Below are 23,274 nucleotides of genomic sequence, written 5' to 3'. Positions count from 1 at the left end.
ATCGGGTTTGTGGTCTGGATTGTGGACCATGGTCTAGACTAGTGTTTCCCAAGTCCGGTCCTGGAGTGCCCCTGGTCAGTCAGGTTTTCAGGATATCTACGACTATACATGAACTTGATTTGCATACACTGCCTGTATTATATACAGATCTCTTTCTTGCATATTCATTGTGGATATCCTGAGAACCTGATTGGCAAGGGGTGCTCCAGGACTGGACTTGGGAAACATTGATCTAGACTTTGAGTACCCCTGCTATAAAGGAATGTGTGCACCTGTAAGTAAGGTGCAAGCATTTATACCAGCCGTGCAGCTAAGTCTTGCCCATGCTGTGCTCAGATACTGCCTTTGTAAAATACACACTATGTGAGGTATGGGCACATTTACAGAATAACACTTAGGCACATATCTACCATTAATCTAATGAATTGCACATGTGATCAGTGTGTGATCGGTAGTGCATACTTAATAGAATTGCCCTGCACAAAATAACAGGATGCTTGGGCAAGAAAAGCATATGAGGTATGTACCTTAAAGTATGCAGAAGTGCTAATGCCACCCCCAGCAATTTCTGTGCAAGTATTGAATAAAAGCAGGCGCTACATTTCTGTGAACCTGTTATTGTAAGAGTTTATTGCACAGGTAAATTGTATCTTATACTCAAGCCCTTATAAAATTATACTCTTAGAGGACAGCTTTCAGAACCATGTGGATAAGAAGTGACGGTTGGCAGATCTAAAAATTGCTCTTATGTATCCAGCTGAAATTAAAGGGCTGTGTTTCGGTCTGGGAAGGAAAATGCCACCTCCCTCATTCTATAACTAGCCTAAATATAAGTGCTGTTTGTATGCTAAGGTTATGGAATACTAGCACTTAACGTTCACCACTTGAACACAGTGGCATTCTGTAATCTCAGGGGCCCTTTTACTAGGCAACAGGCTTGCCTTATGCCAATCCAGAGCTCCCATTTTTGTAGTGCTGGTTAGTTCAGGAGCCCTTACTGCCTCCTCAATAGGTGGCAGTAAGTAGTTCATTTACCGCACGGCCATTTCTTTTCATGAAAAAGACAGCCTTTTACCCGCTGCTGTAAAAGGGAGCCTCGGCACGCATCAAAAACATGAGCTGACACTAGTGCTGACCCCCTTTTACCGCAGCTTAGTAAAAGGACCCCTCAGTGTGCAACCAGCATAAGAGCAGATTCTAGAAAGGGCGTCAGAAGTTTGGGTGCTAAGCACCAATGCTTTAACCGCAATTGCACACAAAATTCCATGTTTGCAGATGTGGGGGCCTAACTTTAGGTGAGAGCACTTAAGCCATGTGAAAGGCTGGTGGAAATTCTGACGCCTCAAGCTGACAGCTTTATGCATAAATGGAGGAGTGGCCTAGTGGTTAATGCGGCAGCCTGAGAACATGGGGGGACTGAGTTCTATTTCCACTGCAGCTCCTTGTGACTCTGGACAAGTCACTTAACCCTCCATTGCCCCAGGTACAAAATAAGTTCCTAGATGTAATATGTAAACCGTTTTGATTGTAACCACAGAAAGGCGGTATATCAAGTCCCATCCCTTTTCTATAATTTACACGTGCAATTGCAAGGTACACCCCTTTTGTATTTGTGTGCTAGAGCGTTTAGGTTCTAAGTTTATAGTGGGGTTGTCCAACCTCGGTCCTCAAGGACCTCAATCCAGTCAAGTTTTCAGGATTTTCTCAATGAATATGCATGAGATCTATTTGCACTCACTACCTCCATTGTATATAAATAGAACTCATGCATATTCATTATGAAGTCCTGAAAACCCAACCTGGTGAAGGCTGAGAATGGACGCCCCTGGTTTATAGAATAGGGCCTAAGTGCAGTCACATGCATAACTATGAATTTGTGCCAGTTAACAACACTTAAGGGCTATTATTGGTACTTAAGGCCAGTTGGCACCTAATTTAACAATTAAGTGAGGTCTTCATCTGGCACTTTTCTATAACTTGGGTACTAGTCAGAAATTCGGGTGTGCAACTTTATAGAATCGTGGAGGGTGGGGATAGTGCACAGGGGGCGTATATGTGGGCGGAGCATGAGCAGGTCCCACTCTTGCACTTAAAACTTAGAGAATACTATAAGTTAGGCATGTTAGGCATTAAAGTGCAACATTTACACCTCCCTTTTACATGGCGTAAGTGTTAACTCCTAAATACTGGTGCTCAAATGCTGACTTGTGCCCTATTCTTAAACAGAACCTGGGCACCTGGATGCTGTTACAGAATTCGGCTCTGCGCCCTGCATTTTGGCATCCAGATTTCGGTGACCTTTATAGAATTATTCCCAATGTGTACATTCAGTTTTCAGATGTAGGTGTTCTGTTTATTTTGACCACCTGCCCAAATATGTGGTGCAAAGTACACATGTACTTTAAGATAGCTAATTTTCAGAGAAACAGCTTATCTTTGTGAATAAGCTAAAATGTCTGTGTGTGCTTTTGCGGTGTTGAATATTTCCATTTGTTTAGTGGCATCGTTGCATTTCTGGTGATGGATCAACTTCATGAGCTGGAACATAGACTAGTGCCATGAACACAGCCCAAGTGGACTTGAGGGATGTGGCATACCATTTGCAGGGGGGTGGGGAAGGAGTAGAATACTTAGAATCAGCAACTAGGTGCTGCCATCGCATGATGGACTCCCTCTCCCTTAGGGGCTCAGAGTGCTGCCTCTGCAGCATCCATGGTCATTCAGTGGAGCAGAAGACCTGAGCCAGAAATTAATCCCTGGCTTCTCCGCACGGTGGTTATGTCGCCAGTCTCACTTAGGGGTCCTTTCACTAAAGGGTTGTTGCATAGCAACAGGCTTGGTACGTGCCAATCCGGATCTACCGCCGGGTTACCACCGGGTTAGTGCAGGAACCCTTACACCACCTCAGTGGATGGCAGTAAGTGCTTCCTCTGAAGTGGCCACGTGGCAAGTGGTTCACTTACCACACGACCATTTCTTTTCCAGAAAAGAAGACAGCCTTTTACCCGCTGCAGTAAAAGAGGGCCTCAGTGGGTGTCAAAAACATTCACTGACGCTAGTACGTGCCCCCTTTTACTACTGTTTAGTAAAAGGACCTCTGAAGCATTAGAAGGGAGATATGTCATTGTACACATGATTCAGAACAAGAGAGGACCTTGGGCAGGAAGGGTGGTTCGTGTCACCATCTTCAATGACCCATAAGGGCTTTGAGGTGCAGTGGTGGTGGTGATAACTTATGATGCTGCTTATAGTCCAGCACATTCTTACAGTAGATAAGATAAACTATATATTGACAGGTTATCACCTTCCAATGCCTGAGTTCCCTTTAAGTGGCATGATCTATTCTTTGGAACCTTTTATCTTCTTTTGGTATTAATTAGCCAAATATTTTGGGCAATCCAAAAGCCATTGCTGCGTTGGCAAAACAAAACCAAATTCTTGTTTTTATGATATCTAAAAGCAATCACTTTCTTTCTTCCCCCCCCCCCCCCCCCCCCTTTCAAAGAATTCTCTGGAAATCCATACAAGTGTCTTACAAGTTACAATCCCTTCATTTTCACAAACATCTAAAACCTTGGAGAAGCTGCCAGAAGCCACAAATGTACCTCTTGAAACCAGCACTGCATCTGAAGCAAGGTATAATTTGTTCTTAAAATTTTCAGAGTTTGGTAAACCTGTGAGCTGGGGTTTTTGTCATTGCTGATGGTGATCTACTTTTAACAAGCCTGCAGTATGCACTATGTGGGAGAAGCAGCCACTTAATGATTAGAGAGTCAAGGAAGCTCACAGTTCAAATCCCACTAATACTCAGGATTTTGGGCAAGTGTTGTAAACTTCCATTGTCTTGGGTACAAACTTAGATTATAAGCCCTCTAGAGACAGGAAAACACCTACTACTGAAAAGAAGTGCTAAATTAAAAAAAAAAAAGTTTTCTTTAGAAATCATCTTGTCCACCAGGTGGAAGTACTTCCTTGGATAGATAAAACTTGCTTGCTCTCTTTCTGCATTTCAGAAATACATGGTTGCACTATTCAGCATGTAGCAGCGACTAGATGTATTACAAAAGAATCCTATAACTTTCAAACATGTACAGAGCTGACTAGCTATTGGTCATAACATAAAAATAGTCATACTGGGTCAGACTAATGGTTCATCTAGCCCAGTATCTTGTTTCCAGCAGTGGCCAATCCAGGTCTCATGTACCTGGCAGAAACCCAAACAGTAGCAACCTTATATGCTACCAGTCCCAGGGCAAGCGGACAAGCAGTGGCTTCCCCATGTCTGTCTCAATAGCAGACTATGGACTTTTCCTCCAGGAACTTCTCCAAACTGCAGATACACTAACCACTGTTGCCACATACTCTGGCAACGAGTTCCAGAGCTTAACTATTCTTTGAGTGAAAAAATATTTCCTCCTATTTGTTTTAAACGTATTTCTATGTAACTTCATTTAGTGTCCCCTAGTCTTTGTACTTTATGAAAGAGTAAAAAATCAATTCACTTTTATCCGTTCTACACCACTCAGGATTTTATAGACCTCAATAATATCTCCCCTCAGCTGTCTCTTTTCCAAGCTGAAGAGTCTCTTCCTCTCGCCTTTCCTTGTTTGAGAGGAATTCCATCTCCTTTGTCGTTTTAGTTACTTTTCTTTGAACCTTTTCTAATTCCGCTATATCTTTTTTGAGGTACTGCAACCAGAATCAAACACAATACTCAAGGTGAGGTTGCACCATGGAGTGATACAGAGATATTATAGTATTCTTGGTCTTATTTATGATCCCTTTTGTAATAATTCCTAGCATCCTGTTTGCTTTTTTGGCCGCCGCCATATAGTGGGCAGAAGATTTCAGTGCATTGTCTACAATGACACCTAGATCTTTTTCTTGAGTGTTGACTCCCAAGCTGGACCCTAGCAGGTAACGTATGATTTGGATTATTCTTCCCAATGTACATCACTTTGCATTTGTCCATGATAAGTTTCATCTGCCATTTGGATGGCCCACTCTTCCAATTTCCTGAGATCTTTTCATACAATTTTTTTACAGTCCACATGTGTTTTAACAACTTTGAATAGTTTTGTGTCATCTGCACATTTAATCACCTCACTTGTCATTCCGTTTTGTAGATCATTTATAAACATGTTAAATAGCACCGGCCCCAGTACAGATCCCTGCGGCACTTCACCATATACTCTCCTCTGTTAAGAAAAAGGGCCATTTAACCCTACCATCTGTTTTCTGACCAATAACCAATTCCTAATCCAAACAGAACAGTGCCTCCTATTCCATGACTTTAATTTCCTCAGGATTCTCTCATGATGAACTTTGTCAAAAGCTTTCTGAAAATCTAGATACACTGCATCAACTGGCTCACCTTTATCGACATGTTTATTCATGCCTTCAAAGAAATGAAGCAGATCGAGGCAAGACTTCCCTTAGCTGAACCCATGTGACTCTGTCCCATTAAACTTTGTCTGTGTTCCGTTGTTTTTTTTTTTTTAATAATAGTTTCCACTATTTGCCCACGACTGAAATCAGACTTACTGGTCTGTAATTCCCAGATCAACCCCTGGAGCCCTTTCTAAGAATCTCCGTTACACTGACCACCCTCCATTCTTCAGGGTGATTTTAATGACAGGTTACAGATCACTAACAGAACAGTAATTTCATGTTTCAGTTCTTTCAGTACCCTAGGGTGCATACCATCCAGTGTAGGTGATTTTCTGCTCTTTAATTTGTCAGTTTAGCTTGGTACGTCTTCTGGGCTCACAGAGATTTTTTCAGGTCCTCCGCATCGTCATGCTTGAAGACCATCTCTTGTACAGGTATATCTCTTACACCTTCTTCCATAAAGACCGAAGCAAAGAATTAATTCAGTCTCTTTGCTATGGCCTGAATGCTACTTTTTGCTACTTTGTGATCCAGCGTTCCTATGGGTTCCCTCACAGGCTTTCTGCTTCTGATGTACCTGAAAATGTTGTTACTGTGAGTTTTTTGCCTCTGTGGCAATTTTCTCTTCATATTCTTTTCTAGCCTTTATCAGTGCTTTACACCTAACTTTCTAGCACTGATATTCTTCTTTTTTTAAATTCTGTCCTTCCATTTTTTTTTTTTGAAGGATGCTTATTTGGCTCTAATAGCCCCTTTCATGTTGCCTTTTAACCATGTTGGCTGTCGTTCATGTTTCTACATTGTAAACATGTGGAATACATCTGATCTGGGCTTCCAAGATGGTATTTTTAAACAACGTCCATGCCTGATTTACTTTAGCAGCTGAGCCTTTTAGCTTTTTTTTTTTTTTACCTTTTTCTTCATTTTATCATAGACATCATTTTGAAAATTAAATGCTGCTACAGTAGATTTCCTTTGTAACTTCGCTCAAATTTGATCATGTTATGATCACTGTTTCCCAGCGGACTCAACACCATTGCCTCTCGTACTATGCCTTTCATTCCACTAAGGACTAGATCTAAAATTAGCTCCCCCTCTTGTTGGTTCCTGGACCAGTTGCTCTAGGAAGCAGTCAGTTATTATGTCTATGAATTTAAACCCCCTAGCGCTTCCTGATGTAACATTTATCCAGTCTGTATTAGGGTAATTGAAATCACCCATTATTATACTGTTGCCCAATTTGCCAGCTTTCCTAATTTCAGTAAACATTTGTTCGTCTGTCTGTTCTGTCCTGGCAGACGGTAGTACAGCCCTACCAGTATACTCCATAAGGATTCCACTCTGTTTCATGTAGAATATTTGTTTTGTTTGCGCTATAGGGGGGACTGAGTCAATCTTCCCTACAATTCGATCCACTCTTGTCATTGTGATATAGTTTGTACCCTGATAAGTGTCCCATTGATTGTCCTCCTTCCACCAGGTCTCAGAGATTCCTATTATATCTACTTCTTTATTTAGCGCCATTTACTCTTAACTGTCCCGTTTTATTTTTTAGACTTCTAGCATTTGTATATAGATACTTCAACTTCTGTTTTTTCCTTGCATCTACAAGCTGCTTAGAAATTCACAGGGATAATTTGCATCCTTTACTCTGCCCTCCCTTTAAACACTCCTGACTTTCTTTCACCATTGTTGAAACCTCTGTCTTGGAATACCCTAAATATCCCATTTTCAGTAGTATTCAAGCATTCTTCACACTGAAACATGCACTCCTAGGCAACTGTCAGCTTCCTGTCCCCTACCCCACCCATTTTAGTTTAAGAGCTGCTCTTTTTAAATTTTAGTGCCCACAGCCTGGTTCCATCCTGGTTAAGGTGGAGTCCATCCTTTTGGAATAGGCTCCCCCTTTCCCAGAATGTTGTCCCAGTTCTTAGCAAGTCTAAATTCCTCATCCTTGCATCATTGTCTCAACCACGCATTGAGACTTCAGAGCTCTGCCTGCCTTTTGGGTCCTGTGTATGGAACCTGGAGTATTTCTGAAAATGATACCCTGGAGGATCTAGATTTCAGCTTTTTTTTTTTTACCTAAGGGCCTAAAGTTGGCTTCCAGAACCTCCCTCCCTCACACATTTTCCTATGTCATCGGTACCCCTGTGTACCAAGACAGCTGGCTCCTCCCCAGCACTATCTAAAATCCTATCAGGGTGACGTGTGAGGTCCACCATCTTTGCACCAGGCAGGCAAGTGACCAGGCAGTCTTCACTTCCACCAGCCACCCAGCTATCTAGATGCTTAATGATCAAATCACCAACTAGAGCAGCTGTCATAACCTTTTCCTCCTGGGCAGAAACTCCTGGAGACACAGCCTGTGTGCGAGAGGATATTGCATCCTCTAGTAGGCCGGTCCTAGCTACAGGATTAATTCATACTTCATCAGGATGATGCTCTCATTTTAGGAGACCTCACTGCTCCAAGAGTGCACAGGGGCTTTGAGACTGTAGGTGGGACTTCTTCGCAACATCCTTGTATGTCTCCTCTATGTAACTGTTTCCTTCATCTCCTCCAAGTCTGCTACTCTAGCCTCAAGAGAATGGACTCATTCTGAGAGAGCTAGGAGATCTTTACATCGCGCACACACATACAACCTCTTGCCAACTGGGAGATAAGCATACATGTGACGCTCAATGCAAAAGACTGGATAGCACCCCTCTCACTGCTGGACTGCTGTCTGCATCTTAGTACTATTGAATTGTTTAAAACTTGTTAAGGTACTAGGGATATTAGACTAAGATAAAGAGCCTTAAGATTATATGGTATATTATGTGATTTTATTTAGTGTCTGCTTCTCAGAAAGTAATGAAATCTCCCCTCTTACGCTAATTACAATAATTGACTATAAATTAAGACTGTAAATAAAGAGAGATGTTAAGGGTGGGCGGGAGTTGGGGAGGGTGGTTGGGTATGAAGGCTAAACTAGGCCCTGCTGTGCCTTCTAGAGGCTATCTGTTAATGCTGTAGGATGTGACAGTTAAGTTTCTACTTCTGGCGGAAAGTTCAAGTTTAAAAATGGGGGGAAAAGGGCTTTACATTATGGAAACTAGATAAGTTTGCTTTTTGTAAATCCAAACTGTCTTTGTCAGTAAACCTGTAGTTTCTGTTTTATTCTCAATTTTCAAATCACAAAGCACAGAGCAAAATCATGTTAACTTACCCAGAGAAATGTCCTCTTCTCTCAACTTTACTAGAGATTGATACTACAACTACTAGATTGACTTTGTGCCTATCAGAAAAATGTTTTCCAATTACTCCAGTGTCTAGCCTTCTGTGGACTAGATGTTTCTTTAGCACAACTGGCTTCTCTCCTCATTAAGGGGAGCAAAGAGAGGAGGTGGCCAAAAACAGAGGTGCAACCACAGATCCAAGCGCAAGACTTCCTGGGAGAGTATTCATTTTCTCTAGAGAGAAGCTGTTTTTATGTATCTCCAGTATTGTTACTTCTCACATAATCTGTTTTTTGGATGATTTGATTTTTGGATTTTGTGAGTGAGGTACAGGTATCTGCTTTATATTGAGGCCTCCTCCCTGATGCAGGCATTGTGCCCGAAACACAGCTGTGTCAGATCACTTACTAGTAAAGGAATTGCATTTGGACCTGTGATTGTGTCTCTGTTTTTGGCCACTTCTGCTCTTTGTTTCCAAGTGGTTATCCTGTGGAGATTCTTCTTCTTTATGGTGTTCTGCCTTATCATTAATCTATCCATAAACATTAAGTGCAGTCCAGGACGAATGTCCCTGGAACCTTGTATTCTAGAGCTGTACCGACTAGCACGTCTTACTATTCGGTCAAATATGAATAATGAAAAATATTATTTGGTCAAATTTGAATACTGAATGCAAATAATGGGCATTGAGCTTCAACATAAATAATAAAAGAAGTAACATCAAATCAGTGATCAAGTATTTCAGTAGGATTTAGCACAGTAGAGCCCCGGATTATTTGTATTCAAGTTTACATCACTATTTGGGCGAATAGGAATAATATATTCAGGGCTGAATCAAATCTAATATGAATATTTGGTACAGCCGTAATAATTTCCATTCAAGCTCCTTTATCTTCCTGATTAGAACATTTTTTAAAATAATATATGTTGGATAAAGTAGTGTGGTTTTATGTTAGTCCACTTTAAAGGTAATAAATAGAAATGAAACAAAAAAAAAGGAAATGAAGTAATACTTTTATTTTCTAATTCTGATCTTGGTTGTTCACAATTGCAAACCACCTTTAAGGTTCAGCTTTGCTGGGATATTGGTTTCCTCACTGACTAGAACAGCATTTTCTTAAACAAGCTCGCAGCATACCACACCCACTGCCCTACACTGAGTGAATCATATGATATCCATTTACCATTCGCATACACTTTGAGAATGGCTGGTTACAAAAGCATGAGACACATTTTAATTTCATATAAAGCAGAACAGATGGGGCTAAAATGCTGCTTCCGCTCATGTAGTGCCACAGAGTAATCCTGACAGTTTTAATCTGTGCTCCCTCTTTGGAGCGTATCCCTGTTTTGTTTAAATCCATGGAGATTTTCAGTTTTCTGAGTGTAATTATGAACTTTGATAACCACCACTTAGTGGTCTCTGTCGAACATCTTGGAGGATGTCCACCCTGTGCGCTCGCTCTAGGCAAAGTGAGCCTATGTTGTCTGAAAGAGCAAATTCAGAGGTCAGCCAGCCCTCTAAAAGAGATGTCAAATTTTGTTCAGGCAAATGCTCCGGTAAGCCCACGAGCCTCAAGTTTCCCTGTCGGGAACAATTTTCTAATTCATCCAGCTTCTCTGCATGCTCCTGAACTTTACTCTCCAAATCAGCCCAAGTTCATGCTAGATCGAACAGCATCGTCCTCAGTGGCAGAAACCTGCTGCTCCAGATCCCCAGTTCTGCGAGTGGTTTCCTCTAGTAAAGATTCTAAATAAGCGATTTGCCCAGAAAGTTGCTCGAATCATAGTTCAAGAGCTTTACCTACTGCAGCAGTTAATTGGCTGAGCTGTAGTTCGGTAAACGTGGGAACCATGGGAGTTTCAGGCTCCTCCGTTTTGTCCTCTCCTCCCCACAACTTTGCTTTCTTTTTTTCAAACCTATGCCAGACATTTCACCCCGAATTTAGTAACAAATTTGCCCAGACAGTATTAGGGAAAACTACACCAGAAAAGAACAAACGTGTATTTACTCAAGTTGACAAGGTGCGAGAACACCAGAGAAGCACAGTTGCATCCGTCTCTTAGTGCATTACGTGATCTCCATCCTTAATTTAATTTATAAGTTGCTCCATGTCAATTACTGTTGCTATCTTGCACTCAAGAACTTGTTGCCACTCCTGTGTCCTTGTCTGCAATTGCTCAGTGTCGTCATTTCATCTGGTTTTCTATTGTGGTCAAGCTTTTGATTAAGTGGGCGGCCAGTCTTTTCTTGAAGCAACCTACTAGATTTTCTTTGGTAACGTTTGATCCATAGTTCAGAGTTATTTTATTGGGAATCCTGTGAGGTTAAGCAAAGGGCAGTGTTAAATGGATTTAAGATTTGTCTTCAGCTTTATCTGTGCATTAATTTAAATCATCTTATCTTGTAGCGAATTGAAAACGCAAGGTATCACTGCAGAAGCAAAATTGTAAGTACTGTTTTTATCTGATCTGTGTGTTAATACTTAAAAAAGTATCATAGTTATAAAGTGACACTATACAACTAATGTGCCTTGGGCTCATGTGATGTGGCACGTTATAAATTAAAACCTGCTGCCTTTACAGTTCTCATAACACATTCATTCAATTCCTCATAAGGTGTTACTCACATTGTTCATGTCAAAATTGTTATGTAGAATCAGTACCTATATTAAGATATTTAGGCTGGGGTTTGGAAATAAAACTTGCATATTCCTGCAAGTAAAGGGAAACCATAATTGATTTTCATTTAAAATATGGTATCTTAAAGTAATTGGATTACAGAAATATTTACTTTTCCTAACTGAAGAAAGTAAAATTGGGATTACTCTAAGCAAGGCCATTAAGGCATCATTGACTATACCAATACTTCTCAACCTTCTGCTGGAGGCACACCCTAGCCAGTTGGATTTTCAGGATTTCCACAGTGAATATGCATTATATGTATGCAAATCTATCTCATGCATATTGATTGTAGTAATCTTGAAAACTCAATTGGCTGGGTGTGCCTATGGGAGAAGGTTGAGAAGCACTGGACACTCCTAGACTCTTCCAGTTATGGATATTAATTCATTGAGTTTTATTTGCTAGCAAAGCTTACCTATTTCTGTGTATCCAGGTAAAATATTGTCCCTCAGGATTATGTTTGTAGATGGTTCTGACTACAGTATTAAAGCTTTAATAGTATTGTCTGCACAAAGTCTTAGCCCACAGCTGATAGTAATTTGGCATACATCAGCAAAATTTGTTAATTTGAGAGAAATTGTCAGACTATCGTGTTCATTGCAGTAGAACTGATGGACTAAAAGCCCTATAGATAAGGACTAATCTAAATAAATCATTTTAATATTCCAAAAGAGAAAAGGTCCTGTTGCTGGCTTCCATGCAATTCACTGGACATAAATGTATAGCCCATTACCAGTTTGAAACAAAGGTAAATAGCAGAAAATTAAAAATCTTGTATGAAGTGGAGAAATTTAGAGTTCATGCTGTTATTCATCCTCTAATACTCTTCTTGGTGTTGCAAAATATATGAAACAGTTTTAACGACACATAAAATACCATGCTGGATCCATTTAGCCCAGCATCCTGTCTTCCAGCAGTGACCAGTCTAGGTCATTTAGAAATACTTGACATGTAATTTGGAGACGCATTCTCTGTGGTTTCCTCTCAGAGTAAGTGGTGGTTGTTCTCACATGTACTTGGCTAATTATTATTGGAGCCTCCAGAAACATTCTGAGACCTTTTAAACTCTGCTAAACTATTTGTCTTGATCACTTCTGGCAACAAATTGTTGTAATTGTGAATTGAATGAATAAAAAAAAAAGTTTCCCCATTCCTGTTTTCTCTCGTTATTGCATATATGTCACACAATGGTTTCTGGCTGAAAGTCTGCATTGCCTACAATTGGTAAATATTTGTAATAGTGTGTAGACAATCCAAATTTCTTTCTCATAAATGCACCAAGTTCATCATGTGGACTTGAGTAAAATATGTTGCTTCAGGGCATGAGGTAGGGTTTTTTGCCTTCACATGTAAAAGATAAGAGAGTCAAAATATCCCCTATGTTGTTTTCCAAGGTCACATCACAAAACTCAGAGGTGCCAAAGATCAATCCTTTTTCAGCAATCCAAAATTCAGTTGGTGGGGTCACAAGTACAAAACTCTAAACAAACCTCAACACCTCAGTCCACGTGGACACAAGGAAATGTTGCAAAATGTGACCTTCACATCATTATTGGTCAAAAATCCAACTTTAATCTTTATACAGCAACATTTCTTTGAAAACTTTGTTAGATCAAAGCTGACGCACAGTGAGGACCTATGCCCTGATGCAGGTTTCTGAAACACGGACCATGTTGGTGACAGGTACTATACAAGTTTAAGCTAAACAGTCTAAGAAAAATTTGAAAAATATTTTTTTAAAAAAGAAAGTTGTTGTATGAAGATTAAAGTTGGATTTTTGACCAATCTGTTTTTTATATAAGGGGTACTTCCTGAGTTACTGAGGTTTTGTTTTGTTTTTTAAACCTATCTTTTGAGTGGAGGAGTAGCCTAGTGGTTAGTGCAGTGGACTTTGATCCTGGGGAACTGAGTTCGATTCCCACTGCAGCTCCTTGTGACTCTGGGCAAGAAGTCACTTAACCCTCCATTGCTCCTGGTACAAAATAAGTACCTGAATATATATAAACTGTAGCTGCAAAAACCTCAGAAAGGCGGTATATGAAGTCCCATTTCCATTTTATACCCATTTTTTCTTCTCTTTGTTTATAGAACTCCAGTTTTTCAAAAATCTAGCAGCCTGGACAATTTGAAAAAAGATACACCGGATACGGTTAGTTCTTTACTGCTTTTTCCCTATCCTGATATTATTTACTATGGGGTCCTTTTACTAAACTGCACTAAAAAATGGGTTTCCCCACACGCTCTGGTGACTTTTTAGCATTGCTCTAAAATGGCTGAATTTCTATTTCAGCCATTAATGGTCACGTTCTAATTTCCAAATTAGAGCACAGCCATTAGTGCCTGAGCCCCTACTGCCACTTATTAAGTAAGTGGTAAGGGCTTATGTGCTATTCTGTGGTAATCGGGCAGTGTGCGGCAAAGTGCCCACACTGCCTAATTACCACTGGGCACTCCTACTCCCCACCCCCTTCACTAGAAAATAAAATAAAATTATTTTCTAGCGCAGGAAATGGTGTACGACAAAAGAAACAGAGCTATTGCAAGGCGCCTGGCAGCAGTGCTGATTTGCTGCGTGCTACCTGGATGGTAGTCCTACTGTGCCTTGGTAAAAGGACCCCTCTGAGTGAAAACCATTTCTAGATATTTTATTTTCTAGAGGATGTTACAGCTTCAGACTATTCGAAGGAGAAGCAAAGGGACGTATTTGTTGTCAAAAAAACTGATCGCTAATGTTGCAATAGGGTCCAACTGTTTTGAGTTATAAAATAAATATATTTTCTTCCCTCTGGTGATATTAGTACACGACTCTGGGAGGTTTTCACTTGTACTGAAACAAATGTTTTTGTTCAACTCAGTTTAAAAAAAAAATTTTTTTTCACTTGACCAGCCACTTTTAAAGGGCCCTTTTACTAAGCTGTGTTAGGTGCTAACCTGCACCTAATGTAGCAAAAATGGCCTAACGCAAGGCGTTCCATATTATTCATTAGTTTTGCTATTTGCACACGGTATTTCTTTTTTTTTTTTTTTGGAGGGGACATGTCAGGGGTGGAGAATGGGCATGGATTGCTCTAATGAGCTACCACTCTGACATTACTGCCAGGCTAACTAGTTAGCACATCCATAACTCAGGAGCCCTTAGCACCTCCTGAGTAGGAAGTGGTAAGCACTCTCATGTTATCTTTTTTTTAAATGAATGTATGCTAATGCTAACAGCGCACTGCCAGAAATGCAACAAACAGAAAATAGCCCTTTTTGATGGACAGTAGATATGGACTTAGCACATTGGAAAGGGTCTGCGTAATGATGCAGTAACCCGCTTATTTATGCATTTCTATCCCACATTAGCCCAAGTGAAACTTGGGTTCAATATGGCTTACAATATAAACATAAAAGAAAAAAAATAGATTAGAGTTACATTTAAAGAATACATCATAAAAATAATATATAGGAAGTGATGGGGCAAATTCATTGTTGAAGATTGAGCTATAAAAGTAAGTTTTCAATAAATTACGAAATAACCCATAATCGCTAGTATATCTAATTTGTTTAGGAAGAGAATGCCAGATTTTGGTGTATTGATAAGAAAAGTTAGCATTGTGAATTGTTTTGCAAGATACGTTTCTGCAAGTGGGGAAATGTAAAATGAGATATTCTCTGGATGACACGGAAGCATTGCGTAGCGTAGCACGGCTTAATAAAATGGTCCATTAATTAATGTAAATTAGATGCAAATTTTCTTTTTTTTTAGTCTACACCATAAACATGAAGAAATCTAACTGTACTGGAAACTTAGATCAGTGTTTACAAAGGCTTTCATTAAACGCTGATGCACCTCTAGGAATGTATTGGCGCGTTAGCGTTTAACACGCCTTAACCTTAAAGGCACGTTAAAAACGTTAACACGCCTTAGTAAACATACCTCTTAATTTACTATACTCATAACTGGGGGCCCTTTTCACAAAACATTTTCTTATAAGCACAAAATGAGAGAAAAGACTGTTAGTAAATAGGGCCCTATATTTTATCATGAGAAAAATCAGTAAAATTACTGGTTAATATTTCTTTAGCTTAGATATCTGCCCAACTAATTCTTCCTTTTCCTGTTTCTCTACAGAAAAGGGCACCTATACCAAAGCCAAGAGAGGTAATTTTATTTCTTTGTGTATTGTGGCGATATTGCAGGTATCAGTCTATTCTAAAAGACAAAACTGCAGAAGCAGGTTGCATGTGGGAATGGGAGGTACCATCCTGTCCTGTGCGCTTCATTAATGATAACTTTTTATATTTGCTGTGGTCTGCAGTTTTTTATGCAGAAATCCTTTGCTTTACTCTATGATGTCTGTATCTATCTTAGGTTTTTGTGTGTGCTGAAAGAAAAACCATCCGGATGTCCCGCTCCCCTTTCATGTGACCTTAATTTAACATATTAGAGTTCAAAGTGGATAACAAAAAAAAAAGTCATTAGAATTAAGCTTCTTAAATTACAGTTTAACCCCCCCCCCCCCCCAGAAATAACATACAAAACAATGTATTAATTAGTTGGAAAGTGGTGGAACAACTAAATTAGGGCCCTGTTTACTAAGCCACTTTATAGGCGCATTAGCGGTTTTAACGCTCGTTAACCATGTGCACATTAACCGTGGATGCGCCTATAATATCCCTATAGGCGCTTACACGGTTAGCGTACACGCTAATTGTAGGCGCGTTAAAAAAGTTAACGCCTTAGTAAACAGGGCCCTAAGTATGTTATCTTTTTTTGTTTTGTTTTGCCAGGTTCAAACTATATACATCTCTGAAGTGCACAATTATGAGATGTTTGAGTTGTACAATTTTCCAATAATCAGATCATATTTTTAAAACTGGAAATGCAAATGTCACGCCAGGGTCAAGGTTGTAATTGTTCCATTATTATTGATGTAATATTCATTATTTTGGTTGACCAGCCAAATTTTAAACCCCAGTGAAAAGAATGAGATAATTTCTAAGATCAGTTGGGCGATTATGCCGGAGACCAGGAGCAGCACCACCTAATGCATTAATATGTGTGATGGATAGAGGGAACTCTCTGGTGGAGAGTCCATTAACAGATTGTAACATACCATTTGGAACACAAACCTGCTAAATCCGCCAAATAAGCAGGATCCAATCCATAGACAATCTTATAGGCAAAAGACAGCATTTTAAAATAAATCTGCACCTTAATGCAAATTCAGTGAAGGTAAATTGAAAAACAGTGGCCATGTTCCATCTAGAATCACCTAGTACCAGCTTTGCAGCCATGTTTGCTATTTAAGAAAAAGAAAATGAATAATTTGGGAAGTACTCAGGAAGTTCAGTCTTCACAAATATATTTTTACAAGGATGTTTCCCAGTTGGCTTCCTGTGCCCTTCTTAGATCTGCTAGGGAATAGCCAAACCTCCAGCATTCTGTAGGAGACCTGTGCTCTTTCACCTTAGAAAATCATTGAGTAATTTATCAGACGCTCCTTAATTTAAACATGTCTAATGATACGAGCTTGTAGAAGACATCTTCAATCTCTAAATGTCTTGCAAAGTTAATTTTAATTGCAGGTCTAGATAAGTAGATGTATGTATGCTGCTCAAGTCTTATTTTAAATCCCTTTTAACCATGTAGCTGACGTTTATCATAATTTAATTGAATGTACATTTAGAACTCCTATTTCATCTTAAAATAGCATATTATTAAGCTTTTGATTTTCACAAAAACAGTGGAGGAGTGGCCTAGTGGTTAGGGTGGTGGACTTTGGTCCTGGGGAACTGAGGAACTGAGTTTGATTCCCGGCACAGGCAGCTCCTTGTGACTCTGGGCAAGTCACTTAACCCTCCATTGCCTGCCGCATTGAGCCTGCCATGAGTGGGAAAATAAAACTAGTGTACAAAATAAATACCTTTGCCCTGCTAGTTAGTTCAGATTTTTTTTCTTTTCATTTATTAGAATAAAATTTCCAGAGAATTGGCCAAATTTGAAGCCCTCCCTCCAAAGCCCCCTGGACATGGTGGTGCAGTGGATGATGAGAGTTTTGGGACTCGTAAAGCCAGATCATCATTTGGCCGAGGCTTTTTCAAGATCAAAAATACCAAGAGGACTGCAAGTGCACCTAATTTAGGTATGTATGGGTTCAAATCAGCTGTAGAAGTTTTTTTTTTTTAAGATGTTTTATTAACTTTTCTTTAACTTTACATAACAGCATTTTAAACAACACAATATTCTAGTCATCAGCTCATAAAACAACTTCAAATTTCCCCATTCCCTCCCCCTCCCCCCTCAGAGCATCTCAGGAATATATCAGTCTCTTCGTGTACTGTAAGTCCCCCAGTGATCAGATCACAGGTCTAGTCCTCACCATTCCCAATATGGTGTCCATGTTTTTAAAAATCTCGCCATTCCTCCACGCTGCAAGGCTGTGAGCTTACCTATCAGACAAAAGTAATCTACCTTTACCAGCACTTGGTCCACCGAGGGTGCCACCAGTTGTTTCCAATGCCTTGCAATTAATATCCTGGCTGCTGTAACAATATAGGAGAGCAAACTGTGGGGTAAACCATAGCTGTCTCGTTTCGGTACATTCAATAAGCATAGGCCTGCAGTTAGTGTGACCTCAGACCCCAAGCCACTTCGCAATCTCGCCTGCAAGTCCTTCCAAAACTGCTGCATCACCGGACAGTCCCACCACACATGCCAAAAAGTGCCCTCGGGCCCACATCCGTGCCAGCATTTCACCTCGCCAGTTTTGAAAATGCAAGACAAGCGGCTGGGGGTCAGGTACCACGATCACAGCATACTTCTCGATACCCTGTCCTCACTTGGATTCCAGGGCTCTGTCCTTTCCTGGTTCTCTTCCTACCTCTCCCTTCGCACCTTTAATGTTCACTCTGGTGGATCCTCTTTTTCTTCTATCCCTCTGCCTGTCGGCGTACCTCAGGGTTCTGTTCTTGGTCCCCTCCTCTTTTCTATCTACACTTCTTCCCTTGGTTCATTAATCTCATCCTACCATCTCTATGCTGATGACTCCCAAATCTACCTTTCTACCCCTGATATCTCACCATGCATCCAAACCAAAGTTTGTGTGCTTGTCTGATATTGCTGTCTGGATGTCTCAACGCCACCTGAAATTAAAACCAAGCTTCTCATTCCCCCCCACCTTTACACCAGGCTTCAAGCCATTTATTGAACACCTTTGTTTTATGTAGTCCCATATGTAGGAATTACTTCAGAAAAAGCTCCAGATGGTTTGCCTTAGGAATAAGGCACAACATATATCGCATTGAATGAAATTCCTGTTGATATGATTAACAAATGTGAAATGTGTACTATGTTAAGGGATAATGATGAACAGGATTGCCACAATATAAGGTTTATTGAAGATAATTGTCTTTTGGTTTTCATCTATAGGAAGAGCTAGCCTAGGGGTGGGTGGGAGAGGAATGGTCAGGGAGCGACTATAAAGTCAGGAGGATGACGGAAATATAGCAACTTGTAGGAGCCAGCGGCTCTGCAAGTGAGAGGAAAGGAAGGGGTTTTTTTCTTTTTATTTTCTCCTGTGTAGGATATATGGATGTAAAGTCATCAGATTATCAAGGAAGATTTGAGAGAGGGACACACAGGTAAGAGAGCAGTTTAGAATCTGTGAATCAATCCAAACACACAAATAAAATAAAAAAAAATTATAAATTCAGAAAAGCTTAGCTTTTAGGCATGCAGTGCTCCAAAACACAAGTGTGTGCTTCTCGGAAATTCCCAACTCTCCAGGAAGCAGTCCCTCCCTTAAAGACACAGACTCTATTAGGTACCAGGTACAATGGGAGCCAAATTTATTAAACTAAACCTCAGTCAACCCTGCAGTAGGAAGAAAATTCAAAACACAGATCTGGAAATAAAGCACCCTTATCTAACAGTCAATTTCAGCATAATAAAACACAAGGCAAAAGAAAAAGTCAGAAGGAGGACAGAAATAGAGCAAGTTTTCATGTTCATGAAAGTGGTAATTGTTTCACTGCAGTTCCCAGAACATCATCTTCCCTTTCCAAGGATGGACAGCAATAGATATGTATATTTGACATTTTGAAAACAGTTACTGAAAATAACTGCGTAACTTTAAGTGCATAGACATGCCTTGTAATTATTACTCAACCACTTTTTAATCTATTTTTCTAAATATGTTTGAACAATTTGGGAGTCTTGTTATAACCATATACTCTTGATTTTCCCTGCTGGTTGGTCCTTGAAAGCTGAGGAACGTTGGAGTTTCCTCTTATGGCATCATTACATGTGCTTTTATGTTTTCACCTTAAAAAAAAACTGCTGTAGAAAGTTACAATAAAAACTGTCTATTATCTAGTAACTAGTAAAAAAAAGGCCCGTTTCTGTCAGAAATGAAATGGGTGCTAGCAAGGATTTCCTCAGAGTGTATGTTCGATAGAGAGTGTGTGTGTGAGAGATGTAGAGTGTGATAGACAGAGACTACTACTATTTAGCATTTCTATAGCGCTACAAGGCATACGCAGCACTGCACAAACATAGAAGAAAGACAGTCCCTGCTCAAAGAGCTTACAATCTAATAGACAAAAAATAAAGTAATCAAATCAATGTGTACAGGAAGGAGGAGAGGAGGGTAGGTGGAGGCGAGTGGTTACAAGTGGTTATGAGTCAAAATCAATGTTAGAGGTGGGCTTTCAGTCTAGATTTAAAGGTGGCCAAGGATAGGGCAAGACGTAGGGGCTCAGGAAGTTTATTCCAGGCGTAGGGTGCAGCGAGACAGAAGGCGCGAAGTCTGGAGTTGGCAGTAGTGGAGAAGGGAACAGATAAGAAGGATTTATCCATGGAGCGGAGTGCACGGGAAGGGGTGTAGGGAAGGACGAGTGTGGAGAGATACTGGGGAGCAGCAGAGTGAGTACATTTATAGGTTAGTAGAAGAAGTTTGAACAGGATGCGAAAACGGATAGGGAGCCAGTGAAGGGTCTTGAGGAGAGGGGTAGTATGAGTAAAGCGACCCTGACGGAAGATGAGATGGGCAGCAGAGTTTTGAACCGATTGGAGAGGGGAGAGGTGACTAAGTGGGAGGCCAGCAAAAAGCAGATTGCAGTAGTCTAAACGAGAGGTGACAAGGGTGTGGACGAGAGAGTGTCAGAGACAGTGTATGTGATAGAGAGTGAGTGAGAGTGAGTGTGCCCCCCTTCCACCCCCACCTTTCTGGTCTTAGGACCCCCCTCACCCCCCCTGCAGCCACCCATGTCCACTGACCTGACCCTCCCCCCAGCCCCCCCTGCAGCCACCCATGTCTTGCGACCCTCTTCTCCACCTGCCACCCATGCCCAGTGTCCCTGCTCTCCCCCTGCCCCCCCCTGCAGTCACCCATGTCCACCGACCTGCCCCCTGCAGCCACCCATGCCCAGCAACCCTGCTCGCTCCCTGCCCCCCCTCCAGCCACCCATGTCCAGCGACCCTGCTCTCTCACCTGCTTCTCCTTCATCCACCCAGGTTGTGTTTAACGAAATCTTCGGGACAGGCAGGAAAGATCCACATTCCTGCCTGCCTGCTGCTGATGCTCCCCTGATGCCGGATTGCTGTTTCTTTGTTTCCGCGCTTTTTTGATGTGCCGCTTGCTCTGAAGTGGCAGGGAGCAGCGCTCTGACAGCTGATTCCCAGGGCGTGTTTCCCTACTCCTCCCCTTGCCTTGGAATCAGCTGTGAGTGATGTCATCCTGGCTACGGAGCCTTGCTGAGCAACTCCAGGAGCCACGGACACAGGCAGTCCCATATTAGAATGTTGGTGGTGAGAATTATTATATAGGATGGTTAGATAGTGATCTATTATTATTGATGAAGAGTTCAAAGGACTTGTTTCCATTAATCAAGCTTTCTCTCATTCTCATATGCATAGGTCTCCTAATACTTAGCGGCTCATATATAGGTTAAAAATATATCATAAAAATATATGCGCTCTAATATTTTTCTTTTAGGAAAGAAATAATCTGCCTTGTCCCACCATGCTTCTCAGCATCCTAGTGACACTGATGGGCAAATATTACTTGGTGATTCTATTGATCTTTTTTTCTCTTACCCCTCATATCTAGAGCTTCAGCCTCACTTTCAGAAGTCAAAAACCTCTATATCCAAATAAGAAATTGTTGATATGGTGTAAAAATAGTCCCTTACATTTAAGTAGAAAGTAAGATTTTTTTGAAAGTACCAAACTTTACCCAGAAAATTTCTTAATCCCTGCTCTGTGCAGTAAACTTTAGAGAACATTTTAATACCACATTTAGCAAAGCCACTGCAAAGTAAGTTTCCAAAGCAGCTGTATTTCTTAATGATGAAAGAATTATTTTGCAGGATGCATTAAGTGTTTTGCTGTGGTACTTGTTTGTTTTATGAAGAAAGCAATTAACAGTGTCTGGGTAACACTAATTCAGTGATGCCTTACATATGTCGATTGTGTGTGCCCTGTTCCCTTGTCTTGTATTTTGCTTGTGCAAATTGATACATATTTTACTTTATCCTTCTGCACGTTCTCTCTTTTGTGCTGCATTTGATTCTGTGCATTTTGTGGACACTGGAAGATCGCAGTCGAAGTGCAAGTGCACCCACTCTAGGTATAGTAATGCTGCATGTTGAATGGCTACGAGGCTTGCTCTGATTATTGCTAACAAATGGCTTTTGCTACAGATCTTACGGCCTAAGAAAAAGCATGCTTGTCGCTGTGTTCTGTTCAAACATATCTACTAGTAACCTAGTTGCTTTCTCATATATCCACATTAAAATGAACGGTGATGTGAGTACATCCACAAAGTTTCAAATAATCCATCATGTTGCATCTACAGCTAAATGTGCTTATCGGTTCTTCAACCATAGCCGCCCAGTACATGTTGGTCAAGTTGCACTTTCAGCCAGTATTTTATATGGCTTTCTACATGGTATCCAGAAAAACCAGGACCCCTTACATAGTTTCAAAATACTTTGCAGTTGTTTAAAAATGTAGTATGTCCTTTGAAAATACATTAGGGTAATTGATTATTTTCTTAGTTATTTCATAATTTGTTTTCAAAATATCCTCTTTTAACCTTGACACATTCACGAAGTCTTCGACACCACTGAGCTGTTGGCTCAGTGAATTCTTGGGTTTCATTAATTAAGAACTCAACTGTTTGTGAGCGCAATGTCCTGGAGCTCCATCCTGTTGAAAAATAAAGTACTTGGAAATGTCTTGAATTTCAGCCAGAAGTTTCTAGTTCACTAGGACATTTTTGGGTTATTTGGAAAAATGTTAAGGGTTTCGTTTACACACACCATGTTGACAGTTTGTAAGAATTTGAATAACATGGTTTTGGCTAGCTAAAATATTTGTGATCAGAACCACAGATTATTAAAGCTTTTACCAGTTAAGTTCAGTATCTATAGCTAAATGCCATCCCCTTTCTCATCCCCTGTATTTACATCTGATTCCTTCTGCATATTTCTATTACAGACATCAAAAAAAATCTACAGACACAGGGAAGTGCCCAAAAGTCACAGAAAATCAAGAAACCATATAAACATCACCGATATAACAGTAAATCTTAGTTTTAAAAAAATGTTAATATTAGAGGATCATGATAGATTAAACTCATGAGCCACAGACAGTTTGTCTTCAGTAAAGCTCATCAATATTTCTAATCATAGGTCCAAATTCAAATTACCCAAACAAAAGTGTTCATATACAAATATTATCTTTCTGTGTACACAATACAAGTCATTCTTAAATAACAAAAACGTATGAAAGTGTAATACAAAGGTTGGCTCCACATTACTTCCAGTCCCAACATGATCATATTTCGAGCCACATGGTCTGTTTCAGGAACACTGCACTTCAAAGTGGTCACCAACAACTTTCAATAGCAGAGACTCTGCCAAAAATCAAAGTCAGTGCTTTTATCTCAGCTCATGAGTTTATTCTATGATTGCCCTCTATTCAGGGCTT

General features: G+C 40.3%; 1 protein-coding gene across 5 annotated transcripts in view; it reads left to right on the top strand.

The window, feature by feature from the left end:
* PPFIBP1 (PPFIA binding protein 1) overlaps positions 1-23,274 on the top strand; it is a 351,944-nt gene that overhangs the window by 266,891 nt on the left and 61,779 nt on the right. For 3 of the 5 annotated variants that reach the window (XM_030215474.1, XM_030215473.1, XM_030215472.1), the window contains 6 exons: positions 3,506-3,636; positions 11,024-11,062; positions 13,386-13,446; positions 15,412-15,441; positions 17,254-17,425; positions 21,878-21,910. In XM_030215474.1, coding sequence (XP_030071334.1) covers positions 3,506-3,636; positions 11,024-11,062; positions 13,386-13,446; positions 15,412-15,441; positions 17,254-17,425; positions 21,878-21,910 — 466 coding nt within the window. The remainder of the gene's footprint in view (positions 1-3,505; positions 3,637-11,023; positions 11,063-13,385; positions 13,447-15,411; positions 15,442-17,253; positions 17,426-21,877; positions 21,911-23,274) is intronic. The other 2 variants (XM_030215475.1, XM_030215476.1) reach the window with 1 other exon arrangement.

The sequence above is a fragment of the Microcaecilia unicolor genome, chromosome 9, assembly GCF_901765095.1.
Source record: "Microcaecilia unicolor chromosome 9, aMicUni1.1, whole genome shotgun sequence".
Lineage (NCBI taxonomy): Eukaryota > Metazoa > Chordata > Amphibia > Gymnophiona > Siphonopidae > Microcaecilia > Microcaecilia unicolor.
Note: the sequence above shows the minus strand (reverse complement) of the source record. Positions and strands in the feature narration are given on the sequence as shown.